The sequence below is a fragment of the Engystomops pustulosus genome, chromosome 2 (assembly GCF_040894005.1).
Source record: "Engystomops pustulosus chromosome 2, aEngPut4.maternal, whole genome shotgun sequence".
Classification (NCBI taxonomy): Eukaryota; Metazoa; Chordata; class Amphibia; order Anura; family Leptodactylidae; genus Engystomops; species Engystomops pustulosus.
In genome coordinates this window covers 171,207,737-171,232,153 of record NC_092412.1, presented here as the reverse complement: position 1 = coordinate 171,232,153, position 24,417 = coordinate 171,207,737, and the positions used below count along the sequence as shown (strand labels likewise).

General features: G+C 44.3%; 1 protein-coding gene across 9 annotated transcripts in view; it reads left to right on the top strand.

The window, feature by feature from the left end:
* DCAF6 (DDB1 and CUL4 associated factor 6) overlaps positions 1–24,417 on the top strand; it is a 737,604-nt gene that overhangs the window by 238,635 nt on the left and 474,552 nt on the right. For 8 of the 9 annotated variants that reach the window (XM_072137281.1, XM_072137275.1, XM_072137278.1 and 5 more), the window contains one exon: positions 11,382–11,492. The exons of the other annotated variant lie outside the window; for it this stretch is intronic. In XM_072137281.1, the coding sequence (XP_071993382.1) occupies positions 11,382–11,492 (111 nt within the window). The remainder of the gene's footprint in view (positions 1–11,381; positions 11,493–24,417) is intronic. 9 annotated transcript variants of the gene reach the window in all.

The window sequence follows — 24,417 nt, the reverse complement described above, 5'->3', positions numbered from 1 at the left end:
CCCAGCGGAGAGACCTGCAAGTTTTCTAAAGGCGGCACCAAAAAGGGGCCCGCCATCCTACCCAATTCAACCTCCTTTAACAATTTTTCTTCAACCAGTAACTCCTTGTCCCTAACCGATTTAAGATTACCTGACAACATTAGACCGTCATGCGGTACAAATGGGATCACAAAACCAAACGTAAAACCGTCAAGCAGCACTTTTGCCTCCTGTTTCAGGTGGTAACTATCTAGCCACGGCCGCATCCTTTGTACCTGAACTGGAGTCCTCCCCCCTGACAGCTGTGGAAGATTTCGAAGGGGGTCTCTGCCTCTTAATGCATCGGAGAGCAGAATGGGCCCCACCACATATGGAGCACTCGTGTTTGAACTTACAGGATGCAAAGAAGCGGCAGTGGCCTTCGTTAAACAACCAACAGGATCCCGGACGCTTGGAAGCCGCCCCGGACTGCGAGCCCGAGACGGCTCCCGTAGGAAAGGGAGCCTGAGGCTTCTGTGTCATCATAAACTGAATCAGGTGGCAACGATGTTGTTGGGGCGCCAACCACATCATCACCAGCAATAGAAGACTTTTTCCATGCACTCTTACAGGACAACTCGCCCACCGGAGGAACGACCTGCTGCAGGACCACTGGAGGAGGAGGCGCCATGGGTGCGCTAGGCAACGCTGAGGATGGGACCGTAGGTGGTACCCTAGCTTCATCCACCCCATGCGGCGGAGAAGAGTGTTGCCGCCTCCGCGACCACCTCTCTGGAGCGGGTGTAACGACCGCTGGACGAGGATGAAGAGCACCTGGAATATGTCCGGCCCCAGCTGGTTCTACCAGAACGCCTGCTGTCTCTGTCATGAGACCTGGACCGCTTACAGCTCGCCCAAGTTGAGTGGGAACAGGAACGGGTAGATCGAGATTGGTGTCTACACCGTCCCACAGGGCTATGCGGCCGAGGCCCAGCCCCCGAGCGGTAACCGCGCTGCGGAAATTCCAAACAGCTACAGGCCACGCTGGAGTGGCTAAGACCCCTGCCGCGCCGGTCCCGCGAAACGCCAGCAGCCGAAACAGCGTGCCGGCGGTCCGCGGGTTCATCACTATCATCCCCGTCACCCTCCACGGCAGGACCTGGAGGGTAAGAGGGGGGCGGGGGGGTCAGTGAATGTGGACACAGGGTGGTGTGTGGTGCTTGGTGCAAACGGTGGCTGCTGAGCGCACTACGTGACATGTGTGGGTGGGGAGGAGGGGCTGTGTCAGTGTTTGGTGCTTGTACTGTACTACTGCTGGCACCCAGCCCAAACCACCTAGCTAAACGGCCAGGCTGTTTGGGCGGAGGGCCAGCAGGGGGAGCAGCTGTAACCTGCACTGTGCCTGTAGGCACAGCCAGGTTGTCTGGGTGAGGAGACGCAGGAGCAGACGTGCCCTACATCTCCTACCCGCGCGGGGACACTGCTACCGCCGCCGTCGGCCCGCCTGCTGCAGCCGACGCGCAGCTGCTAGCCTTAGCAGAGCGCAACACACGCTCTGTGGCCGCGGAGCCGAGGCCCACGCTCGGCTCCGAGTTTTGATGGGGGAGGGACCGCCCCGTGCAGGCCGGGCAGCAGAGGGAACGGGCACCGGAGTAGCCGACACGGGGTGAGAGGGAGCCGGCTGGGACAGCAAAGGTGTCAGCCAGCCGGAGCCCTCTCTCCTCAGCTTCTCCTCCAGCAGGGCCATAAGTGCGGGGTCTGCCAGTCCTGCAGCCCCCCCCCCCCCCTGCTTATACAGCCTGTGGGCTGAGCAGGAGGGCCCTAGCAATCAGCCTTCAGAGTCTCCTTCCACCTGCTGTGGTCAAATAGTCCCTTCATTTACTGATTCCCAGCACAGCAGGAATCTGCTATTGGTGTTGTGTGTCACCTACCAAAGCCCTGACACTGCTTCCTCTCCTTTTAATCATTGTCAATATATACTTGAATAAGAAAATATATATATATATATATATATGTGTATATATATATATATATATATATACTGTATATACTCGAGTATAAGCCGAGACCCCTAATTTTACCAGCAAAACCTGGGAAAAACTACTGACTCGAGTATAAACCGAGGGTGGGAAATGCATTGGTCAACCCCCCCCCAATAGTATACAGCCTGCCAGCCCCCAGTAGTATACAGCCTGCCAGCGCCCAGTAGTATACAGCCTGCCATCCCCCAGTAGTATACAGCCCGCCATCCCCCAGTAGTATACAGCCCGCCATCCCCCAGTAGTATACAGCCCACCAGCCCCCAGTAGTATACAGCCCGCCAGCCCCCAGTAGTATACAGCCTGCCAGCCCCCAGTAGTATACAGCCTGCCAGCCCCCAGTAGTATACAGCCTGCCAGCCCCCAGTAGTATACAGCCTGTCAGCCCCCAGTAGTATACAGCCTGTCAGCCCCCAGTAGTATATAGCCTGCCAGCCCCCATGTAGTATTTAGCAGCCCTAGTAGTATACAGCAGCCCCTAGTAGTATACAGCAAGCCCCTAGTAGTATACATCAGCCACCAGTAGTATACAGCAGCCCCTAGTAGTATACAGCAAGCCCCTAGTAGTATACAGCAGCCCCTAGTAGTATACAGCAGCCTGCCCCCATGGACCATAAAAAAATAAACTTAAATACTCACCCTCCGATGTCAGCGCGGCTCCCCGATGTCAGCGCATCCTGTCTTCTTTCTTCTCTGCGGCTCCTCTTCTTTCTTCCGGCATGGACGCGGCTATGTTTTCTTTAGCATGCGCATACTATGACGCGGCCGCTGCTGACGTCATAATATGCGCGGCCATGAAGAAAACATGGCCACGTCCATGTCGGAAGAAAGAAGAGAGAAGAGGAGCCGCGGAGAAGAAAGAAGACAGGACTCGCTGACAACGGGGACATCGGTAAGCCGCGCCGACATCGGAGGGTGAGTATTTAAGTTTTTTTTTTTTAACTGGGTAATTTTTTTAAATAATAGACTCGTGTATAAGCCGAGGGGACGTTTTTCAGCACATTTTTGTGCTAAAAAACTCGGCTTATACACGAGTATATACGGTATGTGTATATATATATATATATATATATATATATATATATATATATATAATATATATATATATATATATATATATAATATATATATATATATATGTATATGTACACCCATATATTCAATAACATATTCTGAAACTTTCATATCAGCCTCATTTATAAAAACTATAACACAGTCTATTTTGTTCATAGTAATCAGTCACAGCTCAGCTATAATGTTTTCACAGCCGTATAAAAATATAAAGCTCAGTATGTGTGTGTATATACTCGAGCATAAGCCGACCCAAGTATAAGCCGAGGTACCTCATTTTAACACAAAAACAGGCAGAAACTGCTGACTCGCTGACTCAAGTATAAGCCTATGGTGGGAAATGCATTGTTCACAGCCTCCACCCAGTATATATCTAGTTAGCACATGCCCCCAGTATATACCCAGCCTCTACCCTCTACTATATAGACAGCACTGGCCCCTTGTATACAGCCAATAGCCCCCTGCCCCCATTATATAGCCAGCAACCTCCAAGTATATAGCCAGCCAGTCCCCAGTATATAGCCAGTGCCTGCCCCCTCGTGTATATAGCAAGTGCCTTCCCCCACGTGTATATAGTAAGTGCCTGCCCCCTCGTGTATAGCATGTGCCTGTGTCCTCATATATAGCAAGTGCCTCCCGCCTCGTGTATATAGCAAGTGCCTGCCCCCTCGTGTATATAGCAAGTGCCTGCCCCCTCGTGTATATAGCAAGTGCCTGCCCCCTCGTGTATATAGCAAGTGCCTGCCCCCTCGTGTATATAGCAAGTGCCTGCCCCCTCGTGTATATAGCAAGTGCCTGCCCCCTCGTGTATATAGCAAGTGCCTGCCCCCTCGTGTATATAGCAAGTGCCTGCCCCCTCGTGTATATAGCAAGTGCCTGCGTCCTCGTGTATATAGCAAGTGCCTGCCCCCTCGTGTATATAGCAAGTGCCTGCGTCCTCGTGTATATAGCAAGTGCCTGCGTCTTCTTGTATATAGCAAGTGCCTGCGTCCTCGTGTATATAGCAAGTGCCTGCGTCCTCTTGTATATAGCAAGTGCCTGCGTCCTCGTGTATATAGCAAGTGCCTGCGTCCTCGTGTATATAGCAAGTGCCTGCGTCCTCGTGTATATAGCAAGTGCCTGCGTCCTCGTGTATAGCAAGTGCCTGTGTCCTCCTATATAGCAAGTGCTTGCCCTCTCGTATATATAGCAAGTGCCTGTCTCTTCATTTATAGCAAGTGCCTGCCCCCTCGTGTATAGCATGTGCCTGCCCTCTCGTGTATATATAGCAAGTGCCTGTCTCTTCATTTATAGCAAGTGCCTGTCTCTTCATTTATAGCAAGTGCCTCTTTCTGTCTTCAGCTCCTGCGCTGTCCTATCGCATACACCATGATGTCAGCCGCTTGCTGATATTAAGGTGTGTTCCAATGCCGGTATACACACTATGATGTCGCCAAGTGGCTGACGTAATGGTGTGTGCTACGTAGCCACGGGGATTTTTCAGCACAAATTAGGGGGCATTCCGGAGCTCAGTCGGACCGTGTGCCAGATTCAACATGCAAAGTCCAATAGAAATGTGTCACACGCCCCATGTTAAAAGTGCACCAAAAAAAGTTGGTGCACTCTGTCGGGGAAGTGCAGGGGGCACCAGATTCATGAAGAACGTGCAACAGAAATCCTGAATCTGGCGCCCCTGCACACTACAAAGGTCACTGCACATAGTACACACTGCACTGTTTTTAGTAAATGTGCATCTATGTATTCTCACAGCATCATGGTCGGTCAGGCTGACATGCATGGCAGAAGTCTAGGTGGGTGCAGGGGAGGCAAACCCGACGTGTATCGTCACTCCAAAGTGACTTCCTCAGGTGTAAGTGCCACTTACCCCTGAGGAAGTCACTTCGAAGTGAGGATACGCATGGAGTTTGCCGTCCCTGCATTTTTCTAGACCTCCGACATATTTACACTTTACTGTCCGCCTGACCGACCATGATGCTGTGAGAATATATCCCGACGTGTTACTCGAATATTTCCGATTTGCGCCGATTTCCCCTGAATTGCCCCGGGATTTTGGCGCACGCGATCGGATTGTGGCGCATCGGCATGCACGTGACGGAAATCGGGGGGGGGGGGGGCATGGCCGAACGAAAACCCGACGGATTCGGAAAAACCGCCGCATTTTTTTTAAAAAATGTGTCGCGGAGCTTGCACTTACCTTCACTCAGCCTGGCTCGGTGTATTCCAGTGCGTTCCAGGGAACTTCAGCGCAGCAGGCCACCTGGTGGACGTTAATAAATCCCGGCCGGACCAGAATTCAGCGTAGAGAACGCACCGCTGGATCGCGAATGGACCGGGTAAGTAAATCTGCCCCATTGTTTTGCTCTACTTGTATGCATTGATTGTACATAATTAGGTGCACTAACATGGACCTTTTCAGTTGTTTTTATGACTTTTACTAATAAACTTTTGTATTTTTGTATGTTACTTTGGGGCCGTTAATTGCATCTCTTTCTGTGTATTTTGTAAGGAATTGCAACTAAATCACTAGATAGATATGAGAGATAGATAGATGACAGGAGATAGATAGATATGAGAGATGGATAGATATGAGATAGATAGATAGATATAGGATAGATAGATATGAGATAGAGAGATAGAAAGATGACAGTTGATGGATAGATAGATAATAGGACTTGGATAGATAAATGGGTGACAGCTTCTCACATGTAACTGATCTTTAGCTACTTCCCTGCTAGTCAGGGACAGGGGCCCCTTTGCAGGACAGCAGTGTAACATGGAGGGACAGTGAATGGTGGAGAGTACAGGAGGAGGACTGCATGACAGCAGTGTAGCATGGAGGGACAGTGAATGGTGGAGAGTACAGGAGGAGGACTGCATCATGAGAGGTCAGAGCTCAGACTGTTACTTGTGTTATCTCTGCAGCCTCATGTGTGACCTGACTAAGGCTACATTCACACACATGTATGGGGGACGCGCGGCACCGTACCGCTCCGTAGCACGGGAAAAGATAGGACATGTCCTATCTTTTCCCGTGATACGGCGCTGTGCGCTGTATCTTCCTATGGAGAAGGGCGGGGGTGAGCAGCGCTCATCCCCTGCTCCTCTCCGCAGCGCCGATGTATGCCCGCCGTACTACGGTACGGCGGGCATACATCGTGTGAATGTAGCCTAAGAGTGGAGTGAGGAAAGAGCTGCTACATTGCTATGATCCATGTTAGGGGAGGACTCCTCTGTTCAGCAGATAGCCATGTCTGGCTGCAGTTAGGCCTCATTCACACGACCGTGAGGGGGACAGTGATCTGGTCGCATGATTTGCGACCAGATCACAGCCCCCCATAGACTTACATTACTTCTGGTAGTGATGCGGTGAGCAAACGGTGTCTCACCGCATCGTGATCAGATGGCCGCATCGCAAAATATAGAACATGTCCTATTTATGGACAGATTTGCAATGCGGCCATTCCAATAGAAGTGCATGGGACTGTGCAACACCCTCGCCGATGCAAGGCAGAGTGGTTGTTGCGAATACGTCCCACCATGTAGCTTGCAGCCTGTGAAGGGTCTGATCAACCCCATAGCATGTCACTACATAACACAGATGAGCACTGCAGTGGTAGAGCCTGCCTGGTAAGGCAGGAGTTAATTGTTTTATGTGATGTAATTCCAGCAACCAATCACATGTGTTATACCTTATATCTGTGAGCTGAGATGTAATTGGAGGAGTAGCCACCACCTGACCAGTGGGAGTAACAAAACCCCTGGTCAGGAAACTTCTAGAAGTCAGTTCTCTCTCAGAAGAGAGTCCAGTGTGAGGAGAGAGTTCACTCTCTCAGATCAGAGTAGAGACTCTGAAGAGTCAGTGCAGCCAGCACACCAGATCAGAGCAGGTGAGCCCAGATCCCTGCCTGAAGAGTGTAGTGAGTGAGACAGTGAGAGGAAAGGGGTATCATCCTACCTTCAAGGGTGATATCTGAAGCAACCCAGGACAAGCTGAAGCATCCTACTAGGACACAGCTATCTCCCAGCCTGCCCTTTGCATCCAGGCCCATTGTCCATCCTGTGACTCCCTCCAACTACATCTCCAGCATTCCACCATTCTGTCAAGGCACGTTGCTACGGTTCCTGTCGGTTCCAATAAAGAACTGTAAGTTGTTTTTGTTCAACGTCTGCCTCCGTCTGGTCCCTGCTACTACGGCTGTCACCATCACGGGCACCCTGTCCACCACACAGAGACTCATACTCTAGACACCAAAGGGTTGCCCGAGGGAGAACCGCTATAGCAGCCTCTCCCTCATCATTTCTTGCCAACAACACCCTGCTGGAGACCTGCCAGGCTGTAGGACAGCCCTCCGGTCCCCCATACCAAGCACTGTGACACTAGCATGCCTAGGCCGCAACCGCCAGCCACTCAGGTATTCCGGCCCCAAGAAAAGGCTAGGCCCCGGTGGGGGATCGGGGCCGCTTACGGTGCCAGAAGGAATCCACCGCAAGCGGCCATTCACTATGCTGTGGGTTGCCGTGGAGATGCGATCACGTGACCGCTGCAGAACGTGACCTCAGCACTGCTGTCAGCTGAGTGTCTGAAGAGTGTGCAGAGCAGGAGCCTGTGAAATGTAAGTTCAAAGAGTGTCCAAGTGTATGGAAGGGTATGAAAGAGTGTGCAGTGTGCAAGGGCTGTGAAAGAGTGTGCATGGGGTGTGAAAGAGTGTGCAAGTGTGTGCATGGGGTGTGAAAGAGTGTGCTAAAGGGTGTGAAAGGTGTGCAAAGATGTGTAAAGAGTGTGCAAGCCATTTAGTATTCCATGCAATGTACTGAGTAATTGAGGAAAAAATGCATGCCCCACATTCTCTATTGGACTCTTTTTTTCAGATTTCACTCTGTTCTCAAGCTGACACCTCCCCTTTATTCTTTGGGTTGGTACGTGCGCTGGGATCCAAAATTTATATAGGTTTTAGGAGATTTTAACCCCTTAACGACCTGGCCCTTTTTCATTTTTATGTTTCCATTTTTCACTCCCCTCCTTCAAAAATCCATAACTTTTTTATTTTTCCATGTACAGAGCTGTGTGACGGCTTGTTTTCTGTGTAACAAACTGCACTTCATAGTGATGGTATTTAATATTCCATGCCCTGAACTGGGAAGCGGGAAACAAATTACAAATGCAGTAAAATTGGTGAAAAAAAAACATTTGCGCCATTTTCTTGTGGGCTTGAAATTTAAGGCTTTTACTGTGCACCCAAATTACACGTCACCTTTATTCTTTGGGTTGCTACATTCACAGGGATACTAAAAGTTTTATTTTGTTGTAACACATGTGGAAAAATGTACAAAAAATAAAATTCTTCATTTTACACACACACATTTATATGTATATTCAGGCGGTCCCCTACTTAAGAACATCCAACTTACAGACAGCCCCTAGATATAAGCGGACCTCTGGATGTTGGTAATTTACTGTACTTTAGCCGTAAGTTACAATAATCAGCTCTAACAGTTATCACAGGCATCTGTTTGTAATGAAGATTTATTGTTAATTCTGATTCATATGGCAATCCAACATTTTTAAAATCCTATTGCCACAGAGACCAAAACATTTTTGTCTGGGGTTACAAGTATACAGTTCCGTCTTAGATACAAATTCAATTTAAGAACAAACCTACAGAACCTATCTTGTGTGTAACCCAGGGACTGACTGTATTGGTCCCCCCTGGCCACGAGCATGTCCCCCTTGGCAACGAACATGTTCCTTACCCCCGAGCATGTCCATATCCCCCTAGATAGCAAGCCTGCCCCCCTTGGCCACGAGCATGTCCCCCTTGGCAACTAGCATTTTCCCTACCCCCGAGCATGCTAGTCTCCCCCTAAACAACAAGCATGTCCCCCTCCCCCTTGGCAACGAGCATGCCCCCTTGGCAACAAGCCCTTTTTTTGTGTGTATGTTTGTTTTTTTGTCTTCCAGGACCGTGTATGCTGTGGACTACTTCGGATTCGTAGGATTGCGTTGATGACTGCCATTATTTTTACAAATAAAATGGACAACGAGGGTGTGTCCGCATTTTTTTTTCAATAAAACTTTCTTTTTGTGGAGTGTGGAGTTTTTTTCTTCGCAAGACTGTATAATTTGCCATAGTAGTGGTGCTGTCTAGTTGAGGGTGCTCATTACTAAGGGCTGGCCTTAGTGTTTGCCATCTTTTTTAGCAAATTTTCACTAATGCCAATACCATTAAATACCAAAAAAAGATGGCAAACACTAAGGCCAGCCCTTAGTAATGAGCACCGTCAACTAGACAGCACCACTACTATGGCAAATTATACAGTCTTGCGAAGAAAAAAACCCCACACTTTTAATAACAAAAAGAAAGTTTTATTGGAAAAAAAATGCGGACACACCCTCGCTGACCATTTTATTTGTAAAAATAATGGCAGTCTTCGACGCAATCCTACGAATCCGAAGTAGTCCACAGCATACACGGTCTTGGAAGACAAAAAATACAAACACACACACAAAAAAAGGGCTTGTTGCCAAGGGGGGAGGCGGACATGTTCGTTGTCTAGGGGGGACATGCTTGTTGCCAAGGGGGGGGCATGCTCGTTGTCTAGGGGGGACATGCTCGTTGCCAAGGGGAGTGGGGACCATGCTCGTTGTCTAGGGGAGACATGCTCATTGTCTAGGGGAGACATGCTCGTTGTCTAGGGGGGGATGGGGACATGCCCGTTGCCAAGGGGGAACATGCTCGTTGCCAAGGGGGGACATGCTCGTTGCCAAGGGGGGACATGCTCGTTGTTTAGGGGGGACATGCTCGTTGTTTAGGGGGGACATTCTCGTTGTCTAGGGGGGACATGCTTGTTGCCAAGGGGGGACATGCTCGTTGCCAAGGGGGGACATGCTCGTTGTCTAGGGGAGACATGCTCGTTGTTTAGGGGGGTATGGGGACATGCCGTTGCCAAGGGGGGACATGCTTGTTGTTTAGGGGGGAATGGGGACATGCCCGTTGCCAAGTGGGAGGGGGACACAGTACTACTACTCCAATCCTGTATATATGGGGACACAGTACTATCACTCCAATCCTGTATATATGGGGACACAGTACTACTACTCCTATGCTGTATACTTGCAAATATGCATGTATAGATGATACAAGCATGTACATCTATATATCCAGTTATATATTCCACAATGAAATCTAACCTCACTCTCAGTAAAGAGAAAATTGAGTCTGGGCTTATCAGGTGATCAAATTTGGGCTTGGCCAAGTAAGTGACATCATTTGCAAGCCCACTGTATTTTTTACAGAATACTGTGAAAATACGGGTTACATACAAGCTACATACAGATGTCATACAGCCTGTATTTGCGACCAGAATACAGCTGTAAATACAGGACAGAAAAGGCATACGGCCGTGTGTAGGCTCCTGTGGAGCTGGTAAGCAGTGGCCATCACAGCACAATCTCTGCCCCTCCTTCTCTCTCACTTCCTATTGGCTGCAGTGTGTCAGCTGATCTCTCAGTGTGGAGAGGAGCTGTGAGCCTGTGGAGTGATCTGTAGTGCAGAGCAGCTGGGGGAATCCTTGTGCGCAGACTTGGCCAGATCAGCTGTTGCTCAGGACGGGACACAACTCCTTTTGTCCTGGTTGCTGGCGCCCCCTGCTGGTAGCTATCTCAGTAAGCCTGCATATTTTGTAATAAGTGTAAATGGTGAAAGTACTTGTCACAATGCATTGGCCCCAATTACAGCCATGTGCTATGGTGACACAACCCCTTTAAGGGTCCTTACATTCCTTTTGTATTTTGGGTTCTTTCAATTCCCTTGTTATGCACCACAATCTTAGCTCCTTCCCTATTTAAGAAAATAAGTTCAGGGAGCTATAGACCGAAAATGATGGGATATTTGTAATGCATATCTATTTCAATGTTTCTTTTATTATCCATTTAGATGCATTTGAACAATAAAAATAGTTATACATTTTTTGTTACAATTTGTCTAAAATGGAATTTTCTTTCATTTTTTTGTTGGAAATAGTTGTGTGCGTCTCTAAGCAGCAAGCATGAAACTTCTAATTTTAGAATATAATAGGGCAGATTTATCAAGCTGTCTGAAAGTTAGAATATTCCTAGTTGCACATGGCAACCAATCACAGCTCCGCTTTCATTTTACCAGTGCTCATGAAAATTTTAAAGGGGAGCTGTGATTGGTTGCCATGGGCAACTAGAAATATTCTGACTTTCCGACAGTTTGATAAATCTGCCCCAATGTGTTATATGACCATGTATTTGGATTGAGATTTGAACCCTAAATTACTTAATGTTTCTAGGTGACCAGGTGACTAATGCATCTTTAATGCAAAGAATGTCTGACATGCTTTCAAGGTGGTTTGAAGAAGCAAGTGAAGTTGCACAAAGAGGAAGAAGAAATCCAAACAGAGGTACATTTCCACCTCATCATTATAATATTGATGGGGGTGTGACAACTGTTGAGATCTTTGCATTGCTGACAGCATTGCCAATACACAGGGAACAGAAGCTAGAACAGGGGCTAGAAGCTGACAACTCCATCCTTTGTGTAACACCCAAGTGTGCAAGCCGAATCAGCTGCTACACACTGTACAGAGCTATCTGCCTCATCTCTGTCCACTGTGTAGCTGGCACTGATGTCATATGGTGGGCTCTTTTATATGGGTAAGCCATGGATAACCTGGAAAAACAATAGATGCTGTCATGTAGAAATGGGGATCTATAGATCTATCTATAAGTCTATAAGATCCCCTCCTACTACCAGCTTAAAGATCACAGTAAGTAAAACTTCCAAACGTGTTGTAGTTAGCACCACCATTTTTCCCCATCATTTTTATTGATATTTTCAGTTTTTTCAGCATAGTTGCATCTAATGTTGCAGAAGAACCAAAAAATTAACAAATTCGACAAAATACCTTTTAACGTTGTACACTAATACTGCTGATTTCTCTAACTGGGAAAACTGATAACTTAAATGGTAACCATCATTCTGAGCAAATAAAAGCCAGGCAAATCTATTCTCAGCTGTTCTGATGCTTTTGAAAACACATGCATTAACGCCACATGTGAACACACCCTCAGAGGCTGATTTATATACATAACTGAAAATGTGAATCTTTCTTCAATAACAAGAGAAGAGTGAACACCACTACAAGTAATAGGGGACATGGACACAATGTACCCCCACTAGATTAAATAGATTGTTCCCTAAATGAAATAACACCACAAAAAAGTGAACAAAAAACAAAAATGGCCACCAATATTCAAATAACTAAATATACATAATAAATAGATCACAGTAGACCTGTATAGAAGGTGTAGTCCTCATAACACGTCAAGGTCTTTGCTTAAACAAATATTCCACATTACCCAGAGGAATAACAAAGGATAAGGGACACATTACCCTGATAAAGCAAGGTGAAACATGTCGGGTAGTGTCCACCCTTGGTATGTATATACCTGTGTATGTGTCCCTTGTCCTCTGTTATCCCTTTGGGTAATCTGCGATACTTGTTTGTAAGCAAATACCTTGACTTGTTATTGAGACTATACCTTCTATACAGACTGATCTATTTATCACATACATTTACTTATTTGAGCATTAGTGGACTTTTTCTGTGTATGTTGTCTTTTTAAATGGATTTGTTTTAAGTGAGCTAATAAAGTGTTATTTTATGCATTCTACATTTTGTTTTTTGTTTCCATTTTAATGTGGTGTAACTATAGAAAAATGTAATAACGACGAGTTGATTTGCACAACATGCCTCTGTGTGATCCCTGTATCAGGCTGTTCACCATCAAGGGCTCCCCATCCTTCATCCTCCAGGGATCTCTACATACTCCTCATGGGTTGCCCCGGGGAGAAACTCATTACATCAGCCTCTTCCTCCACTTTTCTTGCACCCACCACCTGCTGGAGACCTGCCAGGCTGTAGGCCCGTCCTCCGGTCCCACTACCAAGCACTGTGACCATAGCATGCCCAAGGCCGCATTAGCCAGTCACTCTGGTATTCTGGGTCCTCGCTGTCCTCAGCCAATGAAGAAAGGTTAGGCCCTGGTGGGGGATGTTGCATATATAAAATTACAGCACCTGGAGCAGATTAAAGCCTTGGAGAGGCATAGTGCACATATCACTGTTCTCTGTCCTATCCTGTCCGCCATTTCCTGCAGCCTGGTGTGAGGATTATTTGTTTATAAAAATGTAAGAAAAACTGAGGGTGTACAGGAAGAGAGAGTGAGGGTGTGTTATTATTACATTAGTTAGCTTTTTTGGCAGCACGAGCCATAGACCTGTGTAACCATGGTCAGATTTCTGTCCACTGTAAGTAAAGATAGAAGCTTCTGGTTTAACGACAGCAAGCAACGATCTAGAAAAGTTTGAGGAATTGATACGGAAAGTATATTGGAAAATTGTATACATTTTCATCATACAAACAACATGCAACACCCCTGCCAATGCAAGGAGGTTGTTGCGAATAGCGCCCTCTACTGGTCAGAAGCTATCTGGTGAGCCTACTCAACTCATCCAGGTGCTACCTCTAGGAGAACTTAGTGATTGCAGCTTCAGCCACTGCCTGGTAAGGCAACAGTTAACACTGCGATATGCGACTATCCAATTATGTTCTCTTAATACAAGCTGAAAGCTGATTGTAAGAGTGCTACCACCTGATCTGGGGAGTATATAAACCCCTGCTGGGGGGAAGCACATGGTCTAAGTCTGCAGAGTCAAGCCAGAGTGAGCAGCACATGTCAATGCTGCCATAGCAAGCATACTAATACCAGGAACTACAGATGTCTCAGGCCACTGCCTAGCACTCAGGGCAGGTCCGGACAATTAAGCCCAGAGCTGAGATCCACCGCCCAGACTCAGCTTGAGAATCTGCTGTTCATCATTTAGCCGTTGTCTCCTGTTGAATAAAGAACTGTAAGTTCATTTGCACAACGTTGCCTCCGTCTGATCCCTAGATATGGCTGCTTACCACCATGGGCTTCCCATCCATCGCCCAGGGATTCATTCTACAGAGACATCAGGGGTTGCCCCTTGGAAAAACCACTGCATCAGCCTCTCCCTCCATATTTCTCCACACCTGGCTGCCTCCAGGCCACAATAAAAGGCTAGGCCCTGGTGGGAGGTGTTGCAAATAACATTAATTTGCCAAAATGGGAACAATCCATTAATTATCTGACAAACCCTATATGAAAAAAGAAAAAGGAAAAAGTGTTCATGCTCACCCACAGTTGTATATCCTTTAGACACACGAGCGCTGATCACATGATCGGATCTCCCAGGCAGTATACTCTGATCCTCTTTCCTTTACACACACCTGTCTCATTTTCCATAGGGAGTTTCTCATTTCTGGTTTCCTTTCCTATTTAAACACACTAACTTCTATGCTACCCTAGGTATGACTAAGGGCTAGTACAATGTTTTGCCAGAAATGCGTTACCGCATTCATTTTTTAGTGTTGTTTTGTCGTTTTTAATGGATTGGATTTAATAAACTACTGCTAAAAACTTTTACTTACCACCAGCGTGGACAGTGGATATTTTTTCCCTTTTTTCCTATTTAACTGCAGCCTGACTTTCCAGATTTCACCGACTTTCATCTTTACTACATCTACATCAAACTAGAAAGCAAATCTAAAAGAGAACAGGAAAATGCAGAGAATCTTCATGGGTAACTATTTCAACACTGCACCTGGAATTGCTCGCTAGTTCAGAACTCAACTGGGTAAGGATCTGTCTAGTCATACAGTGTCTCAACGTATAAGAGCATTTGGACTGAAAGTCCACTCTGCAGTGACCAAACCTTAGCAGAAAGAATCAAAAGGCTAGTCTCACTTTTGCTATGGGGCATGTTATGTGGATGTACAGTGATGGCCATAAGTTTTGAGAATGACACAAATGTTATATTTTCACATAATCTGTTGCCCTCTGGTTTTTGTGTGTGTTTGTCAGATGTTTTCATCACATACAGAAATACAAGTGCAATCATATTATGAGTAACAAAAGCTTTTATTGAAAGTTAGAATGAGTTAAAGAGAACCCGTCAGGCAAAATAACCCCCCTAATCTAAATAGATTTTCATAAACTGCCATTAGAAAGCATTGCCTATATCCCTTCATTGTCCCTCTACATGCCTGCAACCTTAAGCAATGAGGTCCTAAAGCTGTATGCAAATGACCTGTGAAATGTCCAGTGAGTCATTAGCATATTCAAGGTGTCCAGCTTATTCATGAGTGGAAGGTACCGCACTGACAGCCTGTATAATGATGTGAGTCTGTATAATGATGTGCTTCCTGGTGCTGGCACCCCCTGCAGCCTGTGTGTGTATAGGAGACATACAACAGCTCCAGGCAGCCATGTTATAGCAGAACATGTCAGCTACGTGTGTAGCTGATGTCTGTGTCTCACACATGTGTATTAGGAGGATGCAGCATGTCAGCAGATGCAGAACACACACTAGTAATGCTTTACTATACATTACACACAGACATGAGCAGGGGGAGGAGAGGGGAGAGGTAACAGGGGTGACCAGCCCCTGCCTCTGACCATGTGACCAGCCTCATTTACATAATAAAGAATCATTAATGTATGAAATAACTAGATAAAGGTTGGGATGGGATCCTTGTGAGCTGCTTCAACAGGTAGAGGTGACAGAACTAGTGACACAGACCTGATGACAGGTGTCCCTTAATGCAGCAAGTCAATATATGCAGTGTTGACCCTTCTTCAGGACCAATGCAATTCTCCCTGGCATGCTCTCAATCAACTTCTGGACCAAATCCTGACTGATAGCTGTCCATTCTTGCATAATCAATGCTTGCATTTTGTCACAATTTGTTGGTTTTTGTTTGTCCACCCGTCTCTTGATGATTAACCACAAGTTCTCAATGGGATTAAGATCTGGGGAGTTTCCAGGCCATGGACCCAAAATCTCTGTTTTGTTCCTTGAGCCATTCAGTTATCACCTTTGCTATATGGCAAGGTGTTCCTTCATGCTTGAAAAGGCATTGTTGATCTCCAAACTGCTCTTGGACGGTTGGGAGAAGTTGCTCTTGGAGGACATTCTGGTACCATTCTTTATTCGTGGATGTGTTTTTAGGCAAGACTGTGAGAGAGCCGATTCCCTTGGCTGAGAAGCAACCCCACACATGAATGGTTGCAGGATGCCTTACAGTTGGCATGAGACAAGACTGGTAGTATCGTTCACCTTGTTTTCTCTGAACAAGCTGTTTTCCAGATGTTCCAAACAATCGTAAAGGGGATTCATAAGAGAAAATGACTTTACCCCAGTCCTCAGCAGTCCACTCCCTGTACCTTTTGCAGAATATCAGTCTGTCCCTGATGTTTTTTCTGGAGAGAAGTCGCGTCTTTGCTGCCCTCCTTGACACCAGGCCTTGCTCCAAGAGTCTCCGCCTCACAGTGAGTGCGTGCAGATGCACTCACACCTGCCTGCTGCTATTCCTGAGCAAGCTCTGCACTGCTGGTAGCCCGATCCCAAAGCTGAAACACTCTTAAGAGATGGTCCTAGCGCTTGCTGGTCCTTCTTGGGCGCCCTGGAGCCTTTTTGGCAACAATGGAACCTCTCTTCTTGAATTCCTTGATAATGCGATAGATTGTTGACTGAGGTGCAATCTTTCTAGCTGCGATAATTTTCCCTGTTAGGCCAGTTTTGTGCAGTACAATGATGACTGCACGTGTTTCTTTAGAGATAACCATGGTTAACAGTAGAGAAAGAAGTATGCCAAGCACCAGCCTCCTTTTAAAGTGTCCAGTGGTGTGATTCTTACTTAATCATGACAGATTGATGTCCTCATCAACAACCACACCTGTGTAAATGGAGCAATCACTGAAAAAATGTTATCTGTTCTTTTTAAGGCAGGCCTGCAATGAAGTTGAAATGTATTTTGGAGAAAAAAGTTAATTTTTCTAGGCAAATATTGACTCTGCAGTATAGGGTGATCACTCTTTATAACATTCTGGAGTATATGCAAATTGCCATTATAGGACCTGACACAGTAGACTTTGTAAAAATTAACATTTGTATCATTCTCAAAACTTATGGCCATGACTGTATTAGAAGTGGTCCGCAGGTTAATTTTAGTGATGATAACTAACTAGTGTAATTTATTTTGATCTGATGGAAAACATTGGGAGAGATTGATTAATCTGTCTACGACAAAAACTGTCTGCACCGCATTTATAAAGGGTTTTAGACAAAAAGGACGTGACCTGTGAAAAGGGGGTGTGGTCTCACACCAAAAGTTTTGTGATCCGAAAATACTCCTGACCCGACAGAATTTTGTTCTAATTTTCTGGCGTAAAGCAAGCTAACTAAGAGTAGGAGGTGCAGAGTACGACATAATGCACAACATTTATCACCCAGCACCAGCCACTTATATGAATATTGTGCAGAATAAGACTATTAGACATTTCTATAGTTTGTAGGACTATTCTACAGAACTTACTGTTTTGTTGCTATATAATCTGAAAAAAGCAATACTTGGCCACATATTTTTTAAATGTTGTGTATGTCAAAACAAATGGGTGTAACCAGAGAACGCAGTAACTCTTCTACAAGCGTCTATGATGCTTGTAAAGACAGTTTTACTCCTGAAAAATGGGGGATAATTCCAAGGGATTTCCCCTCCCCCTCTCCTCCTCCTCAGGGGTCACACATTGCTGGGGGGTGGAAGCCTGCACTGCTCCCACCAGCATGCCCTGTGCTGCTTAACTAACTTGGGCCCCCAGTCTTCCTTTTTTCCCACCAGTACCCTGACACAACATAAGATATCTATAGACACCACCATCTTTTGGTGCCAGCTGGTGTACATCTAGTTTACTTAAGGAAAAACTAAGCGTCTCTTCAGGTCATGCAGACTTTAGACTCACTTGGGGACATTTGTCTGAAGTGTCCAAGAAAAGAACTGTTCTAGTTGCCCATAGCAACAAATCAGAGATCAGCTTTACTTTTATAAACTATTGTGCTAAAATTAAAGCTGTGCTTTAATCCAAAGCCACTTTTCACCTTCCTGACACGGCCCATTTTTTCAAATCTGCCCTGTGTCACTATAAGTGGTTATAACTTTGGAACGCTTTACCATATCCAATAGTTTTCTCGTGACACATTGTACTTTATGTTAGTTAAAATATTTTGGTGGTATGTTTTGCATTTATTTATGAGAAAATCTGATATTTGGTGAAAATGTGGAAAAATTCTCAATTTTCGAAATTCAAAAAGTTCTACTTTTTCCACACGAGTCATAACAGCAAAAAACGTAATAACTAACATTCACTGAATGTCTACTTTATGTGGACATGGTTTTTTACGCATACTCTTATTTTTGTAGGATGTTATGGGGCTTTGAACGTCAGGTGCAATTTTTCACATTTTCATAAAAAAAGCAAAATACTGCTATTGAGGGACCTGCTCAGGTTTGAAGTCAGTTTGAGAGGCCTAAATAAAAGTAAAACCCAATAAATTACCCCATTATAGAAACTACACCCCTCAACGTATGTAAAACAACTTTTATGAAGTTTTTTAACCCTTTAATTGTTTTACTGGGGTTTAAACAAAATTGAAATTACATTTTTTTTGGCTAAATGAATGTGTTTTTCATAAAATGTACAAATTCTCAATGGATAAAATACCAAAACGCTCCACAAAGTTTAATATCCAATCCCTCCCGCGTATAACAATACCTCACAGAGAAATCTCAGGTCTTGGGTGTTAGAGGCGGGTGTCGGCTATAATATATAGCCGACACCCGCAGCTTCTGGCTCTGGCTCCTTAACGAAGCATGACGTAGTATTACTGCATATTGGGGGAACGCACGTCTCGCCATGCAGTAATACTACGTCAAATGTCGGGAAGAGGTTAATAGGTTGCTATGGGGAACTAGGACATATCTGCTCTGACTCTTTTGATAAATCCCCAAGGTCTGCTGACTCCATATCTGCCGGTTGAATAGATGAATTTGTGACTATTGGAGTTCCAAAGTTAACTGAGACAAGACATTGCTAGGAGAACAACCACGCCCCAGTCTTGCAAAGTCGTCAGCAGTCCTAATTTGAAACATAGATGCCTCAAGTCTTGCCTTTATTATGTATTTATAGTGTATCCTGTGGATATGTTACAAATAAACACTAATTGTCAGTCTGATTCACTGTCGTCTAGGCTACTGTAACTCCCTACTAATCGATTTTCTGCTTACCAAACTCCCTTTTCTACAATGCATTCTCAATGCAGACCTGAGGCTCGTTTTAACCCATTCTCGTTTTAACCCATTCATTACAATGTGCTAATTGCACATTGTAATGAATGAGCAAGAAAATCCCCAATACTGCTTACTGTAGTATGGCAGTATATGGTAGGATCGATCACATAACCTAGGGTTAAAGTACCTTAGGGAGTATGAAAAATAGTAGAAACAAAAATTTTAAAAAAATTCTAATAAAAAAAATAATTCTAATCCCCCCCTCCCTTTCCCTAGAACTGATATAAATAAAAATAAACAGTAAAAATCGTAAACACATTTGGGATCACTGCATCCGAAAATGCCCGATCTACCAAAATATAATAATGCCCAATGGCACTTTTTTGCCATTTTGAAAAATATTAAAAATTCTATAAAAAGTGATCAAACGGTCATACAGTTCTAAAATTGATAGCGTTGAAAAAATTTATCAAGAGTCGCAAAAAAATTATACCACCCACAGCTCTGTACACCAAAGAATGAAAAAGTTATTGCTGCCAAAAGATGGCAAAATCAAAAACAAAAATTATGTACAGGAGGTTTTAATTTTTGTAAATGAAAATATTATAAAACCTATACAAATTTGGTACCCTCGTGATCGTACCAACCCAAAGAATAAAGTAGACGTATCATTTGTGGCAAGCCCACAAGAACACGGCGCAAATGTTTTTTTTTCACCATTTTCACTGCATTTGGAATTTTGTTCCCGCTTCCCAGTAAACGGCATATAATGTTCAATATTATCACTATGAAGTGCAATTTGTTACACAGAATACACCGTCAGAGACCTCTTTACGTGTAAAAATAAAAAAGTTCTTTTTGAAGGTGGGAAGTGAAAAATGGAAAAAACAAAAAAGGGCCAGGTTGTTTAGGGGTTAATTTGAACCTGCCAATTCTGGGTACTTCCCCAGTCTGTTATCCGGTAGTCCCACTGACTTTGGACTTTGTATATAAGATGATAGCTGAAACTGCAGTGTCTTCATTCAGTGAAATATGTATAATGGGACATATTCCTCATACCAAACACTGTGCATGGAACAGGACTGACAGACTCATACGTATCTATAATTTTTTGTTTCCTTGCTGGATTCTGATCTTTATTTTACTTTATAATTTTAGAATTGGAAATTAATCCAGCAAAAATAGCTCCTGCCTGTACAGTGTTCAGTCCAGTATTTTATAGGCCTTAGACTTCATGCTTACGAGTATTGTTTTTGTCCGTGTGCCACTGAATGAACACAGTGCCCAGCTAAAAAATAAGTTTTTCTATGGACTCAGAAACACAGCCATGATTTCCACAGTTCAATGTATGTACAGGCAGTCTTTTCTACTGTAATTGGTTTGGGAACGAAACTCGCAAGCCAATGCCACAAAGAGGATGAGGATGGATCTGTTGTTTATGGCCTGCGATTTACACATTTATGTACATGAGGGCTTACAATGGCACTTTAATACCGCCTATATGACAGCTGGGGAAGTGGAGTGAAGAACAGTGCAGGAGAACCTATTTGATTGGTTTTGTGGGGCACAGTGTGTGTAAGGGGGGCAAGAACAATACCCAAATAAAACATTTACAGAGTTCTACTTTATCTTCTGGCTGTGAGAGAAACACCAAGTTACTGACCTCCCTTTCAGGTTTTATCCTAGAATGTTGCAAAAACCTCAGCGCAATAAAGTTCAGTGAGAGAGGAGGAGGATGGAGCTGAGGGGAGGGGCCAGCAGTAAGCTACTGCTTCACTCGGGAGGAAAAAAACAATCACAGCTCTTCTGGCTCTTGAACGACTCCCTATTGATTATTTAAGAAAAGGAGACACAAACCAGTCGGCGCCCCACACCTCTCCACTTTTAACCCGATATTATCTGGCTAAAGGGGGCCTGGTGTGTCAGTTAGGGGTGGGGTTTAGTTAGGCATTGGTCGGTTCAGGTCGTTCACACTATTGAGTCGGCTCTTTGTGCTGGCTTGTTCTTGAACGACCCATCACTAGCAGGCAACATAATCTGCACATCGATGTGAGTCGGATCATCATAAGCTCAGTTTGGACAGTTAATGGGTCCCTGAAAGCCTCAGGCCCCAGTCGAACGCCCATATGAGGATCCACCATTGATTCAGAGCCCACCGCTGCCTTTCTCTTCTCTTCACCATTTGACCTGTGCTGTGACAGCTGAACAGACACTGATAACAGGCATATATTGAGGTCTCCCCAAAAAGAAAAAAAATTTAATTAAAAAAAGCACTGCTACCCTGTTTTCCGAAAATAAGACAGTGTCTTATATTAATTTTTGCTTCTAAAGAGGCACTAGGTCTTATTTTCAGGGGATGTCTTATTTTTCCATGAACAAGAATTTCCATTTATCGTTGAACAAAAAATCAACTTCTCTAACTTCTTTATGACTCTCCAAACTCTGAATTTCATGCTGTATGTCTTGTGACTCGATTTTTATTAGAATCATTGGCCCCAATCTCTCATGTTTAGTAAAAGAACTTTCCATAAATGACCCTTCTTATCCTGGTAGCTGCTGGTATCACGTTTGCAGCACAACAACCAGTGATTTACTTCCATGAATTCTTCTCCATGTCACATCCTTCTGCAGCATCTAAAAGATTTACTAGTACTAATGTATGGCGCGGGGGGAGCTGCTGCTATAGCGGCCGCTAGGTCTTATTTTCAGGGGAGGCCTTATATTTCTAAGCCTGAACAAAATTGTACTAGGTCTTACTTTCGGGGGATGTCTTATTTTAGGGGAAACAGGGTAGTTTATACAACACAGCAAATAGTAATAGATCTGGGGGCTTTGTGGTCAGCGATAGTCTGGTCTGGAGAGGTGTAATGTATGAAGCAAGTTTACTATAATTGTCAAATTTTGCCATTTAAACACAGAAAGACACATTTTGTATTTACATTCTATATGGCTAGAAGTTAACTATATGCATTACTTAAAATTTCATACTCCTTCTTGGCTAATGTATTACAAAGAGTGACAGGTTCTTTGGATTTCGTATTATAGAATAAGAGAAATTTCACAGTCAATATTTAAAAGATTTATTGTAATACAAAAGTATATAAAGAGTTAAATAACAAGATTATACTCACAACACTCAACTTTCATTGATGAGCTCCTGCACACAAAATCTTCACGGGCTTATCAACTTACAACTCTGTCCAGCATCATTGATGACCTTCCGGCAGGTAGGGGTCTTCACGGACTATCACCAAGCAGTAGAATTACAGGTATTGGCAGGTATCATCAGGTCTTGAGGCGTCCCACAAGTACCCAAGCAGTATAGCATCAGTCAATAGCTAGCTCTCAACTCTCTCAAATCCCACCGCTAGGTGATAGTACGGAAGTTTTATACCCCATGTCTGTGCGTCACCAAACTATATGGAAAAACATATGTATGCACATGTTTTCTCTCATTATTCTCCTAATGGTATAGTTTCCCATGAAAGTGGCCAGTTTTCATTGGAAAGCATCCCAGGAGATGAGCGCATCCCGAAAAATAGGCGGAACCCAGCAGGTGTGTAATGCCTAACAAGGGGTGCCAAATAAGGATAAGAATATTTCAAACTTAATGAGAATAAAATGTCAAATATAATGAGGATCAAAATATGTTGATTTGGGCTCATTCACAGTTGAAATAAGGTTACATGAACTGTCTTATCTCAAGAGCAGACATGTTGTATCTTCGACTCCATTTTGGTTTTCCATTACATTCCACCCTAGACAGGTCAGGTCACCTTATATGCACCATAATCTACCTTTATATGCTGGCGCTTAGTGGGTTTTAACATGGTAAATAAGGATGGAATGCATTGGAGACAACAGCAACTTATAATTAGGAGAGCTATCATGCACATTATAATTCCGGCAATTTTCCGGAGATATCCAATATCTGGTAGGAAGGCTAATAGCCAATCCCACCACCCTTGATTAATATCTTGTTTTATATGGGTAATCATTTCATGCAGTTGCTGTAATTTACCATGAACATATTCTGAATGTTCAGATAAACTAAGGCAACACAGTCCTGCAAAACTTTCACATCCATGACCGTGTTTGAGTAACAGGTAATCTATAGCGGCTCTATTTTGTAATATAGCCTTCTTATATGCATGTAAATCTAGCAAAATATCCTCTATAATAGCACTAGCGATATTTATATTTTCCTTATCATAAAGCAAGCCATATGTGCTGGTGTTATTTGATTATCTACGGCTAAGCCGGGCACTTGTACTAATGATACAAGCAGACTCATATATTCTGCTGCTGACAGGAGGGTTACATCATAATGACAGTCTTCCGGCAGTTGTATAGTGTCTCTCTTTCTCAGAGCATGCTCAGGTGATGTGCGTAAGGCATGCTTAGGAGGTGGAGGGACCATAGTTAAAGTTAATCGGGATAATGCACAAAGATCTCCGGTCACATTGGCAGGTAAATAAGTGTAACTGTTATTGCTACAAGCTAAAACCCAACCTGGGGGCAGGGGTACATGTTAGTTTAATGATGGGACAAACATTGTTCTGTTACACTGCATTCGCCGTGCGGCTCTTGGAAGGTGACAATCCTTGTCAGTTCTATCACAAATTTTTTGCAAACTTTTCTGTACTACTGCATTTGGTGCAGTGTGTGCATTTGTGGATTCATTTTGATCAGTACTTTGTCCCTGCTCATCAGTGTGTTCTGGTGTTTGTTCTGGTGGTTGTGCAGGGGTTTGCGGAAAATTTATTACAAGCTGGAATGTGTGTAGTGTCACATGTAAATTCAAAGCATAATTCTGCATCAGTTATAGCCCCAGTTGATATTTTGACCATGTTTTCCTCTAAATCACTATAAGTGGGGCAGTTCAAACAAGCATAGTAAGGGCTTATCCAGTCTGCATGCATATCATGCATATGTAAATCATTGTCCGTTAATTCTGTATCATTTAACTGTATGCGTAGCAGTTGAGTCCATACTGCAACAGGAGTTGGTACAGCGACCAAACAAGTTTCCAGGATATTGCTGGAATATACATTTTTCAGGAAAAAGTCTGTCACATTCAGTACTCAAGCTAGGTACAGCCACATGTTCTCCTTCG